This window comes from Misgurnus anguillicaudatus, chromosome 3, assembly GCF_027580225.2.
Source record: "Misgurnus anguillicaudatus chromosome 3, ASM2758022v2, whole genome shotgun sequence".
Classification (NCBI taxonomy): Eukaryota; Metazoa; Chordata; class Actinopteri; order Cypriniformes; family Cobitidae; genus Misgurnus; species Misgurnus anguillicaudatus.
In genome coordinates this window covers 33212796-33232133 of record NC_073339.2, presented here as the reverse complement: position 1 = coordinate 33232133, position 19338 = coordinate 33212796, and the positions used below count along the sequence as shown (strand labels likewise).

Sequence of the window (19338 nt, the reverse complement as noted above, 5' to 3'; positions counted from 1 at the left end):
TATTGATGTAGTAACGAAATGAGTAACCTTGATACTAGCACAAAATACACTAAGACCTCTCTTCATAATATTATAATACAACACAAATGCATATTTGTCATGCATAAAATATAAAACTAAATCAAATATATTTAATCTCATATATTTAACTGCATATATGCAGCTCTAAAATCTTTAGGGCTCATTACAGTGTGTCAGAAAAAGGAAACAAAAACAGGAGAGAGAAAGAGAGAGATAAGGAAAGAGTGGAAGATGAAAGATCGAGGGAACGACATGTTCTCTTTGATCCTAGCACTTTGACATGAAAGTGTGTGTTTAAATGATTGTGGATATGCATAATGCGCTCTCTCTTTTCATACCTACAGCTATTCTTGGAGAATGCTGTGTGAAAATTTAAGGAGTTGTTTCCTTTTATCAGTCTCTCTCTCTTTCTCTCTCGCTCTCTCTCTTAAAAATAATGGTACAAAAGAGTCACTGGGACAGTACCCAGGTCCAAATATGTACTATTTATGTACAGATAAACATACATTTGGTACAAATATCTACCTTTAAAGGGACACTCCACTTTTTTTGAAAATATTTTCATTTTCCAGCTCCCCTAGAGTTAAACATTTGATTTTTACCGTTTTGGAATCCATTCTTCAGCCGATCTCCTGGTCCGGCGGGACTACTTTTAGCATAGCTTAGCATAATCCATTGAATCTGATTAGATCATTAGCATCACGCTCAAAAATAACCAAAGAGTTTCGATAATTTTCCTATTTAAAACTTGGCTCTTCTGTAGTTACATCGTGTACTAAGACCGACAGAAAATTTAAATTTGCATTTTTTTAGGCAGATATGGCTAGGAACTATACTAACATGGCTGATGATATTACGCAGCAGCCGAAAATAGTCCCCTTGGTTACTTTCAATAGCAGAGGACTACTTTCGGGCACTGCGTAATATCATTGCACCGGCTGCAGCCATGTTACAGCAGCAAACTCCTTGATTATTGAGAGTATAGACGCCAGAATGAGAGTATACTGCCGTCCAAAGCGAAAGCGCAGTAACTACACGCTTGGTCAAAATGGAGTTAAGGCTTGAAACGAGCTTTATGACATCTGTTCTGTCTTATGACAAAGTCTCTTAGTTAAATTTTGTCCCGTTTCAGAGAAATGAGGGTGTCAAAATTGCAGTAACTACAAAATCCATGCTAATACCAAGGCAAACCGCAGTAAGTGACGTTACTGCGTTCTGGCTTTGTTTCCCCGGCTTTGACACAGCAGATACTGCGGTTTTCCCCGATCGTAACACACAACAACAAACCAACCATGGCACAATGCCACGTCCAAATGATGGTTGAACTCGCGTTAAAATGCACATAAACAAATACGGGTAAGGAAGATAGCAAGATAATAACTCATACATAGGCAAATTACAGCTTTATAAGTAGTTAACTAGCCAGCTGCTAGCAAGTTTTGACCTACCTGTGCTCGTCCATTGAAGGCAATATCCTCCGACAATAATGATATAATCCGATTCAGTCGCATTGGTGTTTGTTGATTCGAACATCTCTCCACTTTTTAGGCAGCTAATCCAATTGTATTGACAGGGGTTACTCCTTTGTTTGATAAAAGTCTGGTAAAGTTATATTGTTAGGCAAAGTTAACGGCGCTCAGTCAACCTGACGAGCGCAGCCGGGGCCGGCAGAAAGCACGCTAGGTGAAAAAGTACACTTCCATAATAAGTGCTCTTTTTCCACGAACTAATTTTGTAGGCTACTTAATATTAAAACATTTTGTTTAGTACTTCTTAAGCTATAATCTTAAGAATATCTAAGTTTACATAACTGTGCTACTTTGAGACAACATGAAAATTAACTAAAATGGGCATACTGTTAGTTACAATAATGTCTTTGGGACAAACATGTTCTTCTATTTTTAACTTGTGTTAATTTTTAACTACTGTTTTTAAAGCAAACCTCGTATAATGTAAATTAATAAATAAAAATTAATAAAATGAGTAAAATACTCTTTGTGGTAAAAGGAGCATTTTTAGCATTCACAACATGCAAACATCAATAAAACTATTACAGTTATTAAAAACAATCAAAATGTATTAAGAAGCATGAGAAAAAGTTGAGTGAACACATTTAGTTCGTAGATACTGCACTGTGCTTTTGCAATAGTGCTTTAGTTGTTAAAGGTCATCCAAAGGCAGGTCTAGTATCTGCATTTTGAGAGGGGACCTGGAAAATTAGCATATTTTCAAAAAGAGAAGTGTCCCTTTAAGGTACTAACATGCATTCTTTAGTTACAAATGTGTACTTTTGAAGGGTACTGGCCATGTCATTGCTTTTTCTGTGAGGATTTGGATATAAAACAAAAAAAATTCACATTGTACTGTGCTTATTGTAGGCTTTACTTTGTATTAGCATTAATTGCTGTACAGCAATGTGTAATCGCTGTCTTTGTATTTATTGTAGTGTTTCGCTGTGCGATCTCTCGGCTGGGTCGAGATGGCAGAAGAGGACTTGGCTCCCGGTAAAAGCAGTGTCGCTGTTAATAACTGCATTCGCCAACTGTCTTACTGCAAGAACGACATCAGAGATACCGTGGGCATCTGGGGAGAGGTGAGACGCTCCCTCATTCACTTTCTGTCTTTTACAGTACATATTCAAACATATTCTTTTAAAAATACACACAATATGTTTTTTAAAGGAATATTCAATTTTCTTAAAAGAAAAATCCAGATAATTTACTCACCACCATGTCATCCAAAATGTTGATGTCTTTCTTTGTTCAGTCGAGAAGAAATTATGTTTTTTGAGGAAAACATTGCAGGATTTTTCTTATTTTAATAGACTTTAATAGACACCAACAATTAACACTTAACTCAACACGTAACAGTTTTTTTCAACGGAGTTTCAAAGGACTATAAACAATCCCAAACGAGGCATAAGGGTCTTGTCTAGCGAAACGATTGTCATTTTTGACAAGAAAAAAAATATGCTCTTTTAAACCACAACTTTTCGTCTAGGTCCGGTCCAGCGCGACCTAACGTAAATGCGTAGTGACGTAGGGAGGTCACGTGTTACATATATAAAACGCACATTTGCGGACCATTGTAAACAGTAAACTGACACAAAGACATTAATTAGTATCAGTTGACATACAACAACGTAGGAACGGTCTTCTTTCAACACACTTGTAAACACTGGGGCGGAGTTTCGCGTTCGTCTTGTGACCTCTTGACGTCATGACGTATTGCGTGGGGTCACCTGGCGCATCACGACCACATCTAGACGAGAAGTTGTGCTTTAAAAGTGTATATTTGTTATTTTTATTGTCAAAAGTGACAACCGTTTTGCTAGATAAGACACGTATGCCTCGTTTGGGATTGTATTTTAGTACTTTGAAATTCCGTTGAAAAAAACTGTTACGTGTTGAGTTAAGTGTTAATTGTTGGTGTCTATTAAAGTCCATTAAAATGAGAAAAATCCTGCAATGTTTTCCTCAGTGGTGAGTAAATTATCTGGATTTTTCTTTTAAGAAAATGGAATATTCCTTTACGTGACCTCTATCTGCTTACAGAAAAAGGCAGAGGGTATGAAAGAGATGAAAAGGGGGAGGGAGTGATGAAATGTCATGTAGGAAAAGCAATAGAGTTTAATGTGTTTTGACAGGACACAGTGGAAGAGAGTCTCTGTTCTCTGGCTGCCTTTTATTTTCTGGTCTGATCATTTATTTAGTTCTTCCAACACACAGGCACAAGCATTGTTAGGACCGTAACAGCTGATTGTGACTTTGGCTCTGTTCTATAATCTATTAAGCTGCCTATGTAAGCAACGTTTTGTGGCATTATTTACAGTGTTTTTTATGTTGCAATAGAGTTTTGTGCCATGGACACAAATAAATGAATACAGTTTTGCGTGAATATAACACGACTTTTTGTGAGATCATGTTGTCTGTTTTGTTGGCTAAATTGTAAAGAAGCTTTGTTTGCATTCCAATCCCATATTGCCTTGTAACAAACAAGATGGTGAATAAAGCAGAAGAAACGTTTATTATAAATATTTTTTTAATATTGAAAGAATTGGTTCAGTCTACTTACAAATAGTCTGTTTACTGAATTTTTACCCAGCTCCACGTTTGGGTGATGTGCTTTCAGTGAAGAGCCCCCACAGTTGCTGTATGTACAGCATTCATAATCAGTCACATGAGGCTTTAAAGGGATAGTTCACGCAAAAATGTAAATTCTGTCATAATTTACTCACCCTCATGTTGTTATGCTGGATTCACAACAAACGCGGTAGAGGGGGGCAAAACACGCTATTCACATGTTGTTGGATGCTTAAAGCGTAACTAAAACACTGGTCAGAGCCTGACTCCACCCACTGGCAATATTTGAAAAATGCAAGAAAAGTGGGCAGATCCCAACGGAGGTAGAGGGGACGAACTAAGCTCGTACCAAGTGTGTGGTAAGAGTGTTACAAGGGCGTGGTGAGCTTGAACCTGCATACATCACGAGTTATTTTTTGGACCCAACATCCAATAGGAAAATTCAATTGCAGTAGCCACCGTTCAACCTGTCAACGTTTTGACACCATATATTGTAGTATTGAAAAACTTACTAAAATCAATAAACAGCACTAACAAAGCCCCATTCTTACAGATCAATAACTAAAAAAATTTGGTTTAGGGTTTAGTTACTCTTTAAACATTTTGAGTTTACTCGCTTCATTCACGCACGTAAAAAATTTTAGTCATTCGTGACATTCACACGGAAATTTGCGTCATGGGAGGGGCTTCTGCGACTCCGCTCACTTCCTGTAATCAAGTCTCTACTAGAAGAAGCTTCTGATTGGTTAACGCAGCACGTTTTTCTGAAAAGATTCAGATTTTTCAACTCGCGCATTTCGTATGACAACGCTCAATTCGCGTTATTCATGCAAACTAGAGGCACGAATGAGACGAATTCGCGTCTACAGCGCCACCCTAAATGCCTCATTCGCACCGCAAGACACCCAGACGCACGTAAACGCATTTTTTCATTGACTTAACATTGAAATCACTCGCGCTTGACGCTTCTACCGCGGCTGGTGTGAACGCAGCATTACAAACCTCTATAAATGTATTTGTTTTGATAAACACAAAGGAAGATATTTTGAGGTTTGTAAGCAAACCGATCAGAAGCCCCATTGACATCCATTGTAGGAAAAATAATACTATGTAAGTCAGTGGGGCTTCTGATCGGTTTGGTTACAAACATTCCTTAAAACACCTTCATTTGTTTTCATCATAAGAGTGAATAACTAGGGTGACCATACGTGCCATTCTTCCCAGATGCGTTCAGGATTTCGGTGTGCCTTTCGGAAGTCGTATTTGTTGACCGCATACGCCATTCAGTCAAAAACATAAGACATACAATCATAGTTTTATTCTTACCTTAAAATGTAACGATTGCTTTTCTGTAATAATAATAATAATCCTTTGTGACATATGCGGTCGACAAATACAACTTCCGGAAGACGCACCCGAAATCCTGGCCAGGACAAGTCATATGGTGACATATGGTCACCCTAGAATAACTGATGACAGAATTTTCATCTTTGGGTGAACTATCCGTTTAAGTAAAGATGCTGCCTTTGAACGCAACTACTTATGTAAGAATAAAACAACAAGGAGCTTTGGACAGAGCCTTCATGATGTCCTGTTTTGTGTGTCTGTCCAGGGGAAGGATATGTACCTCATTCTAGAAAACAACATGCTGAATCTGGTTGACCCGATGGATCGCAGCGTTCTACACTCTCAGCCAATAGCAAGCATCCGTGTGTGGGGTGTCGGACGTGATAATGGAAGGTAAGCATTAGTTGCCATGTCGACGATTGGTACAGGCAAAGTCCTTTTAAGGAAGTCGTGTCACTGACCTGTCAAGTCTCTCTCCCAGATGATTCCATTCTTAATCGATTGACGATTGGCTGTTTTTACTGGGAGGCGGGACTAGAGCGGCCCTTCTGACCAGTGCGATTTCCCCCATTCATATCAATACCCATCTTGTTAATATTAAATATCTTTGGTATGGGTTAGTTATGGAGAACAAGTTAAATGGTAAAGAATTTTTGAGATTTTTAGCAAAATAACATAAACTGAACATAATTGAATATTTTCTGATGAAAATGTAGGAGGTAATTGTGAGCTGTTTTGGTGTTAGAAATGTCACAGATTTGGAAACGGCACAGATGGGCAGTCGAGGGTTATGACTCAGAGAGGAATTTTAAATAAGTGACAACACACACAAACACATACACCCTAAATCTCTTATAGACACCATCAGGGTTTTTTTTACGACAATTCAGTTTTCTACCTTTCATGTTTGGTTGGCTGGTTATCATCAGTGTTGGGCAAGTTACTGAAAATTAGTAATTAGTTACAGTTACTAGTTACTTCTTTTAAAAGTAACTGAATTACTCTACCAGTTACTGTATATTAAAAGTAATTAGTTACTTAGAAAAGTAACTTTTAAGTTACTTTTATGTCTGCTTTTTAAATGTAAATATGAACAGTACTGAACAGTCAAACAGTAAAATGATATGGATGGGCTATTTTACACGTAAGACTCTAATATATCACATACTGTAGGAGCCTATTTTGCTTTAGATTCAACCTTTGAATATTTTTGTTAGAAATTATCTTAATATGTAAACTTAGTTTATTTATGTATATCATTTAGACCATTTAGACAAATATTCTGCATGTTTACAAAAATATATAATGTAGTGTCTCTTTAAAAATTTGGAGACAATTGTGTCAACATGTCATATTTTCTAAAATAAATCATAATTTTTCTGATTTCATATTTATTTTAATAAATTAGAAACGTCTCCGCTGTGTCCTGCTGACAGGTGCGATGTGCGTGCAGCAGGTGACGCAAATTATGGGTCCTCCGAAGGTTAGACCGTCTCATTTCAGTTCTCTTTGCAAACTTCTGAGCGCCTTGAAAGGCCGAGTGTTCACCTTTTATCGCATGCTTAGTAGGGTGCAGCCCTTGAATTGGAACACAGCTTGTGAAGCTTGCGACAGGGACTGCGCTCTTTGGTCATATATTGTTTGTTTTCTGTTGGATTTAAATGATACACAGGATTAAAGGAAGATATTTAATCAGAAAACGGAGTAGGCTACGTGGATTGTTTTGTCGGATATTTTTAAACAAAGGTATGTTGTCCCGTTTAGATTTTTCATGTTCATTCTAAATGCACTGTCAGCTATGATAAAGTGTAATGATTCATTGCGCCGCCAACCACGGTCCTGCGACGTCAGATATGTTTTGTCTATTTTTTACAAAATAGAGTAACGCGAGTAACAAACTCATTTAAATTTCAGTAATTGTAATTGCGTTACTTGATTTAAAAAAATACTTCGTTACATGCTCGTTACTGCTAAAAGTAGTGGAGTTACAGTAACGCGTTACTCCCATCACTGGTTATCATCCAAAACAAATAATGTTACATATTTACTGAATGTTGCCAATGTATGCACATATCATTTTAATTTTCAACATTTACATTTTCAAAATTAGTCACTCAAAATAAAGTATTTTATGTCAAATAAATCATATAATTAGTGCTGGGCAAAGATTAATCGCGATTAATTGCATACAAAATAAACGTGATTTTTGGCAAAATATGAGTGTGTTCTGTATGTTATTATTACGTATAAATACACACATTCATGTATGTATTTAAGAAACATTTACATGTGCTTGTGACACATAAGATCTGTTAGCTCACTATGGTCCAGGTTTAAGTCTGGCCTGGATCCATCCTGATTTGTAAATGAAGGCTAAAAAGCTCTCGAATCCTGTGTGCCGCACTCCTCGTTTCTCATCTTAAATTGTGTCAAGCGCAGAACTTGTCACATCTCATTTGAATTAGAGATTTTATATCGGCAAACCTCAGCATCTTTGCACCTGGGATGTCTTAGCTTGCCTTAACGCTACATGTGAGATTCATTTAATCTCTCTGCCTTAATGTATGCAGAGACGTACTCCACACTAAAGGTCACTGTAATGATTTTGGATTGAAGAAGTCGCCCGACTGAAAGGAGGAGAGAAATAAAAGATTGATGACGAAGAGCCGGGTGCAAATAAAAGTTTAATCCACTGATATATGGGCTGCTGGTGTGCATATCTGTGTTCGTAGACATCTCTTACTACACACTCTCTTACCGAGGAGATTCACTTTTTCTGCTTTAGTCCCAGAAGGGCTTACTGGTGTGTGTGTGTGTGTGTGTGTGTGTGTGTGTGTGTGTGTGTGTGTGTGTGTGTGTGTGTGTGTGTGTGTGTGTGTGTGTGTGTGTGTGTGTGTGTGTGTGTGTGTGTGTGTGTGTGTGTGTGTGTGTGTGTGTGTGTGTGTGTGAATGATGCAGATGGGAGGAATGCAGCATACTTTATCAGGGCTGCTGAATCACCGTTTTGCCTCATTGATTCTGAGCAATACTACACATTGACCACCAGAGGTCGCTGTCCGGTCAATTGGAAATCATTCTTTGGGGTGTATTAGAAACATTGAACAGTCTCACCGTTTAAGCATGCGCTTGCTTCTGATCGACATGTTCTCCTATGCCAATACGCCACTAAGCCCATCAAAACGTTTTCCTCCCAAGACCCGGAGGGAAGTTACCGTAGCGACAAGCGGAGCAGTAGGGGGAGGGTAGAGTGAATGCTGGGATTGGATAGAAGGAGAGGGAGCGAAAAACAGATGGGGTAAAAAAGACAGAACGAGCGTAGAGAGGTGAGCTGCATGTTTTTAGCAGAGCGGAGGATGAGGGAAGAAGGTACAAATCTGTAGAAGTGTGGAGCCGGATCATGGTGCAGATGGAAAAGCATGTTTTTTAACTAAATGTAAGTAGTCTTTCTGTTTCTGTTCTGTATTTCTTACTTTTCATCCTTTGCTTTGCTCAATATGCATATTGCAGCATGGCGTTTGTTGTTAAACCTTGCTGGTTTCTTGCTAAAAGGGTCTCCCAGACCAGTGAGGCAGTCTGGTTTTGAGGTTTATGTTTTTTTCCCACTAGTTGGTTGTTTTGGGAGACGAGCTTGACCAGGCTTTGAAATCATCTTAAACTAGAAAACCAGCATATGCATGTTAGTTTTCAATGAAAGCATGCTGGAGTGCAAGAGGATGAGTAAATGAAGGTGGAGTGGGTGGATTCACTGTTGATGTGGCTGAGGAGGTGGATGTTCCCTGAATATGTATTTATTTAAAGTGTAATAAGGGTATTTTATGCATACACTTTTTTGCGTTATATTCTAAAAATAGTATCGTTGAATGTAGTGTGTGTGGTTCTTAAATGAGGTCACAGTGAGAAGTTACATGCGAGAGAAACTTCAAGCGTGTTTTTTCTGATCTTTCTGGTATCATCCCACACGTGCATGCAGAATAGCACAGATCCCATTGTTAAATCCCTCAGGGGTTCCTCAGCATGCTGTCCTGGGTCCGCTTGCATTGTTTCCTGTACTTTCCTGTTTCTCCTTGAGACATTCTTTCTAGCACATTTGCCTGCTGTCGACTCCTACTGAGGTGCTGTAAAACATCCCAACCTGAGCAGGTTTAGCACTCTCAGGTTCATTCTGAGCAACAGTGAGGGCGCTGAGTTCATTTGAATTTATTTTCTAATTACCACAGTGTTGCATATTCATGCCCTCAACCGGCTGTGCGCTGCAACCCTCATGTTTAGATGTCACATACATCATTATAAATCTCTGAATTGTCTCGTCACACCTGCTGCTTTTGTTTTCACTTTTTCTCTCGCTCTCCCTAATGGAAATTCTAATCTTTATTGCAGTGGTTCAGAAAATGTTACACTATTGCAGTATGGGTCATTTTTTGAATTGAGATCACCAGTGGCAGCATATGAGGGAATTTACTACAGGGGCTGATATATAAATCAGTATTGCGGAACCAATAAAAATTGTATAAGGTTCTACTTTATAGACATCTACTGTGTAGAGGAACTACATAGAATTAATATGTGGCTCTGTTGTGCTGTTCTTTACTTTTTTTTACGAAATTTGACTTGATATTAATCTTATCAACATGTGGATAAATCGTATAATTTAGTTACATTTGAAATTTTCTCTTCACCTTTTGCAGATTTGATGATACACTAAAAAAAATTGTATTTTGGATGTTAAAGGGATAGTTCACCCAAAAATGAAAATTCTGTCATCATTTACTTATCCTCAATTTGTTTTAAACCTGTATGACTTTATTTTTCTGGTGAAGACAGGAGAGGATATTTTGGGAAATGGTGGTGGGCACACAGCATATAGTGTCCGTTGACTTCCATAGTAGGAATAAAAAAAAGATGATGGAATTTAATGGGTACCGTCAACTGTGTGCTTTCCATCATTTATCAAAATATCTTCTTCATCATTTATCACAATACTTCCAAAATATTTTTTTCCTACTATGGAAGTCAGTGGTCACGGTCTGCTGTGTGTTTGCCATCATTTCTCAGAATGTATTCTTTTGTGTTCATCGGAAGAAGATTCATGCAGGTTTGGAACAACAATGAGGATGAGTAAATGATGACAGAATTTATAAGGTGTTTGGACATAAATGTGTGTTTGCATTGTGTAAACTCAGCAACTTTACAGTAAAAACAAATCCACCCCCTCCTTCTTTTTTAATTCCCATTAAACCAAAGCAGTCTTATTAGACATGCTGTTTCCTTTTGTTATTGTGACATCACACTGAAAAAGCCCTGCCCACAACCACTGACTGACTGTTTAATTTAACCCAAAAGCTTTTCTAAATGTGTTTGTTATCACGTTGTAGCGCTAATGTGGCTAAAGATACTTTTGTCTCAGACTGTATTAACAGGAATCAGATCAATTTTTAACCAAAAGGCCTCTCTATTTGCATTTCCATTACAGATTTGCACAAAACTTTAACTTTATTTTCTAAATGTCGACAAAAAGCTTTTGTGAAACGAAGACATTTCCATTAACCGATGTTATGCGATCAAAACGTAATTTTCTTCTCTTTCAAAAACCATGGCAGTGAGTAGAGCTGGGCAAAAAAAAAAGCCGGCGATTTTCATGCGTATCTCATGAATAAACTCGGTTCGATGATTAGTAATAAATTGTCATCTCCTGCTTTTAGATGGAGCGGCATTTACATGCATGAGAATCGCAGGCGTTTTTTTTTGCCCAGCCCTAGCGGTGGGGGTGTTCGGTCTCATATGCCGCTGCACAGACCAACATGCATATGACATCAAAATACCGCGAGAGTAAGGGTGTCACGATTTCGATTTTAAATAGAAATCAACCAAAATTAAGTCACAACCTCGAACTTCAAATTAAAAATTGGAATCGTCGATGCTGCCACGCCCCCATGTCACATCCGGTCGGCTTGCCAAGTGAAAAAAAATCACACGTGTTGAGTGCTGCGAGTCAACCTCCTCTAACTTTATAGCTACTGCACGCGCCTCCCACCTTCAGCTGAACTGAATCAGAACACGCGTGTGTGCACAGCAGAGCGGACAGTAACGGTCGTTTATCTGAACTGAGATCTGTATAAGTTTCACATCAACTTATTTCAGTTGCTTAAGAGTTATGAAAACAGCATTTAGACAATCTCGTCTGACGGTAATAAAAGTGCGTTTTTAAGATGCAAAGTACTGACAGGAAAGTTTATCTGACAGGAAGTTTCGTTTTATCAGGTATGTGCGTGTATCATATTTTCCACTGGCAGCACGACTAACATGGCAAGGCATCTCCGGTTCAAGGTCAGATATTATATTTCATAAAAGTCTAGTCTAAACATGGCACAGCAAAAAAAAATTTAAAAATCGAGAATTGAATCGAACCGTGACCTTAGCATCAAAAATGTAATCGAATCAAGGATGGAGAATCGTGACACCCCTACGCGAGAGCGACTCGAAAGCTTACAGAACAGTTGACTTGCGAATCACTCTCGCAAAATGTTGATATCGTGCGCCTGTTGTTTCTTGTGATGTTGCATAATATTGACCACACCTCCTCTGTCTTGTCCTCCAATCAAACATACCGTGCCATATTTAAAGAATGGTCATGTGACTTTTACGCACGTCAGGTGGCCTGTAAACGCGAATAAATTTTTTCCATTGCAGTTTTGCAATATATTCATTGTTCGGATTGCCTGAAAACCCACCTCACTCGAGCGTAAAAACTTTTTTGCAATATGTGGGAGTTTATGCGAAATTAGAGTGTTTTCATTAGACACATTTTCAATTCGATACTTCAATTTGCGCAGCTGAAAGAGTAATGGAAGTGCAGCTAGTGTCTGCTGGTAAGGGAGTGAGGAGCAGTAGCTTATTTGCATTTAAAGGGGCCATGGCATGAAAATCTGACTTTTTCCATAATTAAGTGCTATGATTGGGTCCCTAGTGCTGTTATCAACCTAGAAAATTTGAAAAAGATCAACCCAGTAACTTAGTTTTGGTAAACCATTCTCTACAAGCACATGAAAAAATAGGTCGTTGAAATTTGGCTCTCCTTATGATGTCATAAGGAGCTCTTATTATAATAATACCACCTCTTAATCCAACCACAGCACTGCCATTTAGTGCAGAGAAAAACAAAAATTCACAGAACAATTGAGTTTCAATTTCAACAAACCACCATCATTGTTATCAGTGTTTGCACTTGTGCATTTTAAAGGACACACGCAAAACGGCACATTTTTGCGCACACGTACAAAGTGGCAATTTTAACATGCTATAATAAATTATTTATATGGTATTTTGAGCTAAAACTTCACATATGTGCTCTGGGGACACCAAAGATTTATTTGACATCTTAAAAAATTCCTGTGACATGGCCCCTTTAAAGGTACACACATAAAAAATAGGGTGATTTTGGACATGCTATAACAAATGAGGTATTTTGAAACACATTCTAGGCACACCTGACAGGCTGTTTACACTTTTTGTCGATCGGATCACAAGTGGACGACATTAATGCCAGGTGTAAATGGTTTTCAAAACGTTTTGAGCTCATCCACTTTCGACCACTTTCAACACATTCAGAGGTAGTCGAAAACACTTTCGATCAGTGGTTGAATGTGTGCGAACAGCCACAGGAGACCGCCTTCTCTCCGGCCATTTATCTAATATAAGGTACTGAACACAATGTTTTACGTCTTTTCTGACTTCTGGCAAGAACACACAGTGTACAGTGCTATCTTTAGGCTTTCATTGATAAAAACTAAAGCAGTCTCCGCTGAAAGTTGCGCGATCTTATTTCATCAATTGTGCTGAAAATTCAGAGAAGGCTCTAACATATGCAAAACACTTTGCAGCATGTTTACTTACAACACAAGCAGCGGACTCCGACGTAATATTAGTTTGCGTCCATATAAACTTATCATTACTCCCGTTCGCGTTTAAATGACAACAGAGAGACTCGCCCACAGTCTCGACAGACCACCCCCTCACAGTATTCAGGACAGAAACGGTCAAAAGTGGACAAAAGAGACAGATTGAATTACCAGGTGTAAACGTGATGTGTCTCTCTCGTCCACTTGTGATCCGATCAACAAAACACATCTTAATACCAAGTGTAAACAGCCCCTGAGACACACCTGATTACACATTGTAAAAATGTGCATAATATGTGCCCTTTAATAATACATTTGTATAGGGCTTATTCGTAACACCGGAAGTCGCTAGCCGCGGCCATCTTGTTGACATGACATCTGTCCTGCCCCTAGGCGCACGTAGATTTGAGCATGTGAAATATCTGTGCAGACTCTTGTGTATATGGGCAGCTTTTTATATAAATAAACTACTTTAAAAGGACTTTGTTGTTATTTATTCTTAGCAGAGTTTACTTTTTTACTTTTTTTTACTTTCTATTCTTTATATTATGTAGGATGATTTTATGTAAAAATCAGTAAATCACAAACAACGCTTTAGCTGGGATTTCACAGACAGGGAGGGTCACATACTGTATCTTGGTTTTCGACGTATTTGATGTAAAATACTCGAATTTAAAGCCAGGAACATTGTTAGGGAATGTTAGGTGAACAATCTTGAACACTCGATTGAATCTTATAGTTGTGTAATGGAAACGACGATAATAAATAGCCCTAATTTAGTTTTTATGGGTGGCTTTAGAAATTATTTACACATAAATTGGTTCTGATGATGTTTCATGAATGAGGTCCATTGTGTGCATTTTCTCATCACTTTCTCTTTTACTCGAATGCTTTCCTGGATACAGAGAGAGGTAAATTGATTTTATCTTCTGTTATTTGTATTCTCATCATTTTCTTGCAGTGCGATACTGCCTCTGTTGTTTTTGATCATAATAGTTTATTTTAAGCAAAAACTTTGTATATACGACACACCTGGATGATTAGACACAGTTATTCATCTTAGACAGCCATGTGCACCTGCATATTGTTGTAAAAAAAAAAATGTCATTTGCTTGTATTTTTTGTTTGCTTAAAATATGTGTGTGTGTTTTTTAGTGTTGTAGATTGATTGTCTGTTAAACTGAAAGGGCACCACATCCATCAGGGAACTAGCAGACACACCCATACACACATCTATACATACAAACTCACTTTCACATCTTCAACTCACTTTTTGTTTATAAGTGTCTATTTGTATTGTTTAGTGACATACTGTACTGTTATATATTTTGAGCGCTAAATGTTTCATCTGAATTTTTTGTTTTTATTCCCTTTAAATATATTTTTTAATGCAGCACATAACAGATGTACGGGTTGTGAAATTGCATCAATTTTTTTTTCATTTGTGGCCAAACAGGGATTTTGCATATGTAGCGCGAGATAAGGACACCCGCATATTAAAATGTCATGTGTTCCGCTGTGACACCCCTGCCAAAGCCATCGCCACCAGTCTGCACGAGATCTGCTCCAGGGTAAGAAACGATACGCTCCAACACTTCAAAGTCCCTTTTCCACTGAAATGATGCCGGTTGTTGTGCCGAGGTACTGTAGGTACCTGTCTTAGTTTTGTCGGTGGAAAAGGGTAATTTAAGTGCTGATTTAACACAGCAGTTTGGATATCGACTGTATTGATGTTTTACTCAGTGTTGTTTGTTACTTTGTAACAGATCATGACAGAACGCAAGAATGCTAAAGCTATGGCTGGAGGATCCCTACAGGACAGATCACATACCGGACTTGACCTCCCACTACAAGGTAACACAGCGTGATTGTGTGTTTCTTTTTTTTGCGTATAATGTTTGTGTATTAATGTGTATGTTTTGTGTCACCATTAGCAGAGTTCCCCACACCAAAGACTGAACTGGTGCAGAAATTCGAAGTGTTATATGTTGGTATGACGCCAGTTGCTAGACCTATAGGTGAGAATCACACTGCACACCTGATCTGTTTTGTGCTTTCTCACCTACACGCTCACACTTTTCTCAATAATACATGTGCACTCGTTTAACACAAACACACACCTTTATATAAAATGTATTTCTTTCACAAACAGATAAAGATGCACGTAATGAACTTGGTTGTTTAATGGCTAGTTTAACATATAATACATGTGCACTCGTTTAACACAAACACACACCTTTATATAATTTTTATGTTTGTGAAAGAACATTTCTTTATAAAGTGTGTATAAAGTTAAATGTTTAAATATGTAATTGCATCTACAAGATCGTATTCCCCCATTTCCCAGGCATGGAAGTTCTCAACGGTGCAATAGACAATTTGCTGACATCATCAGTACGAGACGACTGGATCCCTGTGTTGTTGAACGTAGCCGATGCAACAGTCACAGTCATCAAAGAGAAGGCAATTACAGAACCTTTCAGCTACTAAACATACTACAATCTATGTGAAGCTATGTATTGTATTGCAGTATTATTACTACACTATTTTTTTGCGATAACAACCGTCTGGATGTACATTATCCTGCTTATTACATTACATTACTTGCCACATGAGTAAATATGTTAGGAAAAATTGATGACAGGCCAGTGAATTATTCGAAAATAATGCACACCCAACGTGGGTAATGCGGCATGACGTGAAGCAGATGTGCATTATTTTCAAATAAATCAAAGAACCGGAGTCAATTATTCTGCTTATAGGACGTTATTTTAAGACATTTGACAGGTCAGGTGCGCGTTTATCGGAAAAATATACCCATGGAACATTTCTAAACCAATCAGAATAAAGCATTCAACAGCCATGTGGTTTAAATGGACATAAAATGAAGAGTTTGGTTCCAAAACGCGATAAACGCAATTTTTGAAAAAAATGAGTTACTGCCAAAATCAGTATTATATCAGGTCAGTAGTTAAAAGTAAACAATTAATTTTACGCAAAATCCAATACCCGCTGTGATATTCTGTCATCTTTTCTCCCTTTTTTCCCAAAATGCGACAAACGCCACTCCTCCTTTTTTACAGAACGCAATAAATCCATTCCTGATATTACAGCCCACCAATCATGCAATGTAAACAAACAATGGCGGCGCGCTGAGTACACGGAGTCCTAGTTTTCATCATCTACTTTGTACTACGTGATCAACAAACAAAACAAAATAATACTTTAATGGCATTGATAAACCTGTGATGGTTTTCTGTGATGGGAAAGAAACGTAAGCCATCAACATCTAATAATTTACGCGAGAGGCACTCGGTTGCTTGTTCTCCAGACAGCCTCAAGCTTCTCATGCTAAAACATTGACCCCAGAGGATCTTATGAAAAACTTTACATTATTTTACTCAAAGTCAACGAAAATCGAGTGGGACCAAAACATTTTACAGCTGATCGCTGTGAAAATGTAAAGAGACGACGTCAAGTATAACCGCAGCAATGTGTTCTTAATATAACAAAGTAAGTGTTTTGGTTAATGCCATTAATGTTAATTTTTTTAGTCATTGTATACCACTAGTCAACTAAATAAATATAAAATGTTAAAGATGAATGCACATTTATACATTGATTTAATAGATTTATAGCATTTTGAAATAAAAAACTGTCATGGATTTATTGCATTTTGTGGAAAAAAGAATTAGTTTTTATAATAAATCTTTGAAAATCAAGTTATGGATTTGAATTTTTTATGTTTTTATAACCTAAAGATGCTATGTGAAAGTTTGTAACAGAAAATAGTGGTTTTCATCTTGTCACTTTCTTGGTATAGAAAACACGTTTTTACCGAAATTTGTCAAAATGGATTTATTGCGTTTTGGAACCAAACTCTTCAAATATAGATTTTATATATTTTACTAGCTCATTTGTACGAAATGTAAACTTTTTTTTGCTATTTGTAAATATTGTCTATTATGTTTCATAATTTTCCTACATATGGTTCATAGGGCTGCCATAGACTCCCATTGGGGAAGAAGAAGAATATTAATACTAACAGAAATGATAATAGGTGCCTCGGCACCTAAATATCCCAGGCAATCATGTGGCAGATACGTAGTTTGTTTATTCAGAAGAAAGTGTTATAAAGTAGACTTTGCATTTTTTGAATGTTGCTCAATGTCTCTCATATTAGGAGGAAGAGGAAGTCCTGGTGGAGTGTCGTGTGCGATTCCTGTCTTTCATGGGAGTAGGAAAGGATGTGCATTCATTCGCGTTCATCATGGACTCTGGGAACCAGCACTTTGAGTGTCATGTTTTTTGGTGTGAACCCAACGCGGGCAGCGTGTCTGAGGCTGTTCAGGCAGCGTGCATGTTGAGTTTTCACAGTTCTAACACCTCCAGTGCTTTACATACTTCAGTTTTAATGCAGATAATATATGCTGGTCTACTGTATATAATCACACAGATTCAAGACCAGTGTCCAGACAAGACATGTCTAAGGGAATTGTGGTTATAGGTGGACTAGGTGTAACTTAAAGAAATAGTTCACCCAAAACTTAAAATTCTTCCACAATTTACTCAACCTCATGCTATCCCAAAAAATATATATATATTTTGGTTGCAGTTTTGCTATATACATTCTAAATATTAATTGTTTTATCCCACACACTCATTAAAGGATTGGTCCATTTTCCTTAAAAAAATCCAGATAATTTACTCATCACCATGTCATCCAAAATTTTGATGTCAATTATGTTTTTTGAGGAGAACATTCAGGGATTTTTCTCATTTTAATGGACTTTAACGGACCCCAACACATAACAGTTTTAATGTAGTTTAAAATTGCTGTTTTAAAGGACTCTAAATGGTCCCAAATGAGACATAAGGGTTTCATCTAGTGAAACGATTGTCATTTTTGGCAAGAAAAATAAAAAATATGAACTTTTAAACTACAACTTCACGTCTTCCTCCGGTACTGTGACGCACCAGCACAACCTCACACAATTGCGTAATGCTGTGGAAAGGTCACGTGTAACATATATGAAACGCACGTTTTTGGACCATTTTTAACAATAAACTGACACAAAGACATTAATTAGTATCATTCGACAATACAACAACGTCGGAACTGTCCTCTTTCTCCATACTTGTAAACACTGGGGTGTAGTTTTGCATACGTCATCCGTGACCTCTTGACGTGATGATGTATTGCGTGAGATCGCGCTGGTGCGTCACAAGACCGGAGGAAGACGAGAAGTTGTGGTTTAAAAGTGCACTTCTTTTTATTGCCAAAAATGACAATCGTTTCGTTAGATAAGACGCTTATGCCTCGTTTGAGATCGTTTAGAGTCCATTGAAACTGCAATTTTAAACTGCATTAAAACTGTTGGGGTCCATTAAAGTCCATTAAAATGAGAAAATTCCCCAAAAAACATAGTTTCTTCTCGACTGAACAAAGAAAGACATCAACATTTTGGATGACATGGTGGTGAGTAAATTATCTCAGCGACTAAGAAAATGGACTAATCCTTTAATTTGCACCAGAAGACATTTATTACCCCCCCCCAGTTTCATTTAGATGACTCTATTTATGGATTGTAAATGATAAAAGTGACCTTTAAAATTATGTTGTGATGCTTTAAATTTTTATATTTTATTTTTTTGGAGTTTAGAAGTATAAATTACTGTTTAGTTTTTTGCTCAGAAATCTAATTTTATATTTTGTGATGAAGGAAATTAAATATTATAAGGTCAAATTGCGATATCAGCCATCTGGGTGTACATTATCCCACTTATTACATGACTACTTGCCACATTAATACATATACAGTATACAGAAATTATTGATTTGATATATTTTATTAGCCCATTTGTAAGAAACACAAACTTTCCTTGAAGAAAAACTATTTTGCTAGTGGCAGTATAAATTACCATTCATTTTTTGCAAGCTCCAAAATCAATTTTTTTATTTTGTTATACATAAACAAATAGATGTTCTAATT

The 19338-nt window shown here is 37.4% G+C and overlaps 1 protein-coding gene across 1 annotated transcript in view; it reads left to right on the top strand.

The window, feature by feature from the left end:
- Positions 1-19338, top strand: part of apbb2b (amyloid beta (A4) precursor protein-binding, family B, member 2b) — a 68726-nt gene that overhangs the window by 43387 nt on the left and 6001 nt on the right. Inside the window, exons 12-18 of the mRNA XM_073864886.1 lie at positions 2468-2614; positions 5716-5843; positions 14802-14916; positions 15112-15199; positions 15280-15363; positions 15693-15808; positions 17529-17713. Coding sequence (XP_073720987.1) covers positions 2468-2614; positions 5716-5843; positions 14802-14916; positions 15112-15199; positions 15280-15363; positions 15693-15808; positions 17529-17713 — 863 coding nt within the window. The remainder of the gene's footprint in view (positions 1-2467; positions 2615-5715; positions 5844-14801; positions 14917-15111; positions 15200-15279; positions 15364-15692; positions 15809-17528; positions 17714-19338) is intronic.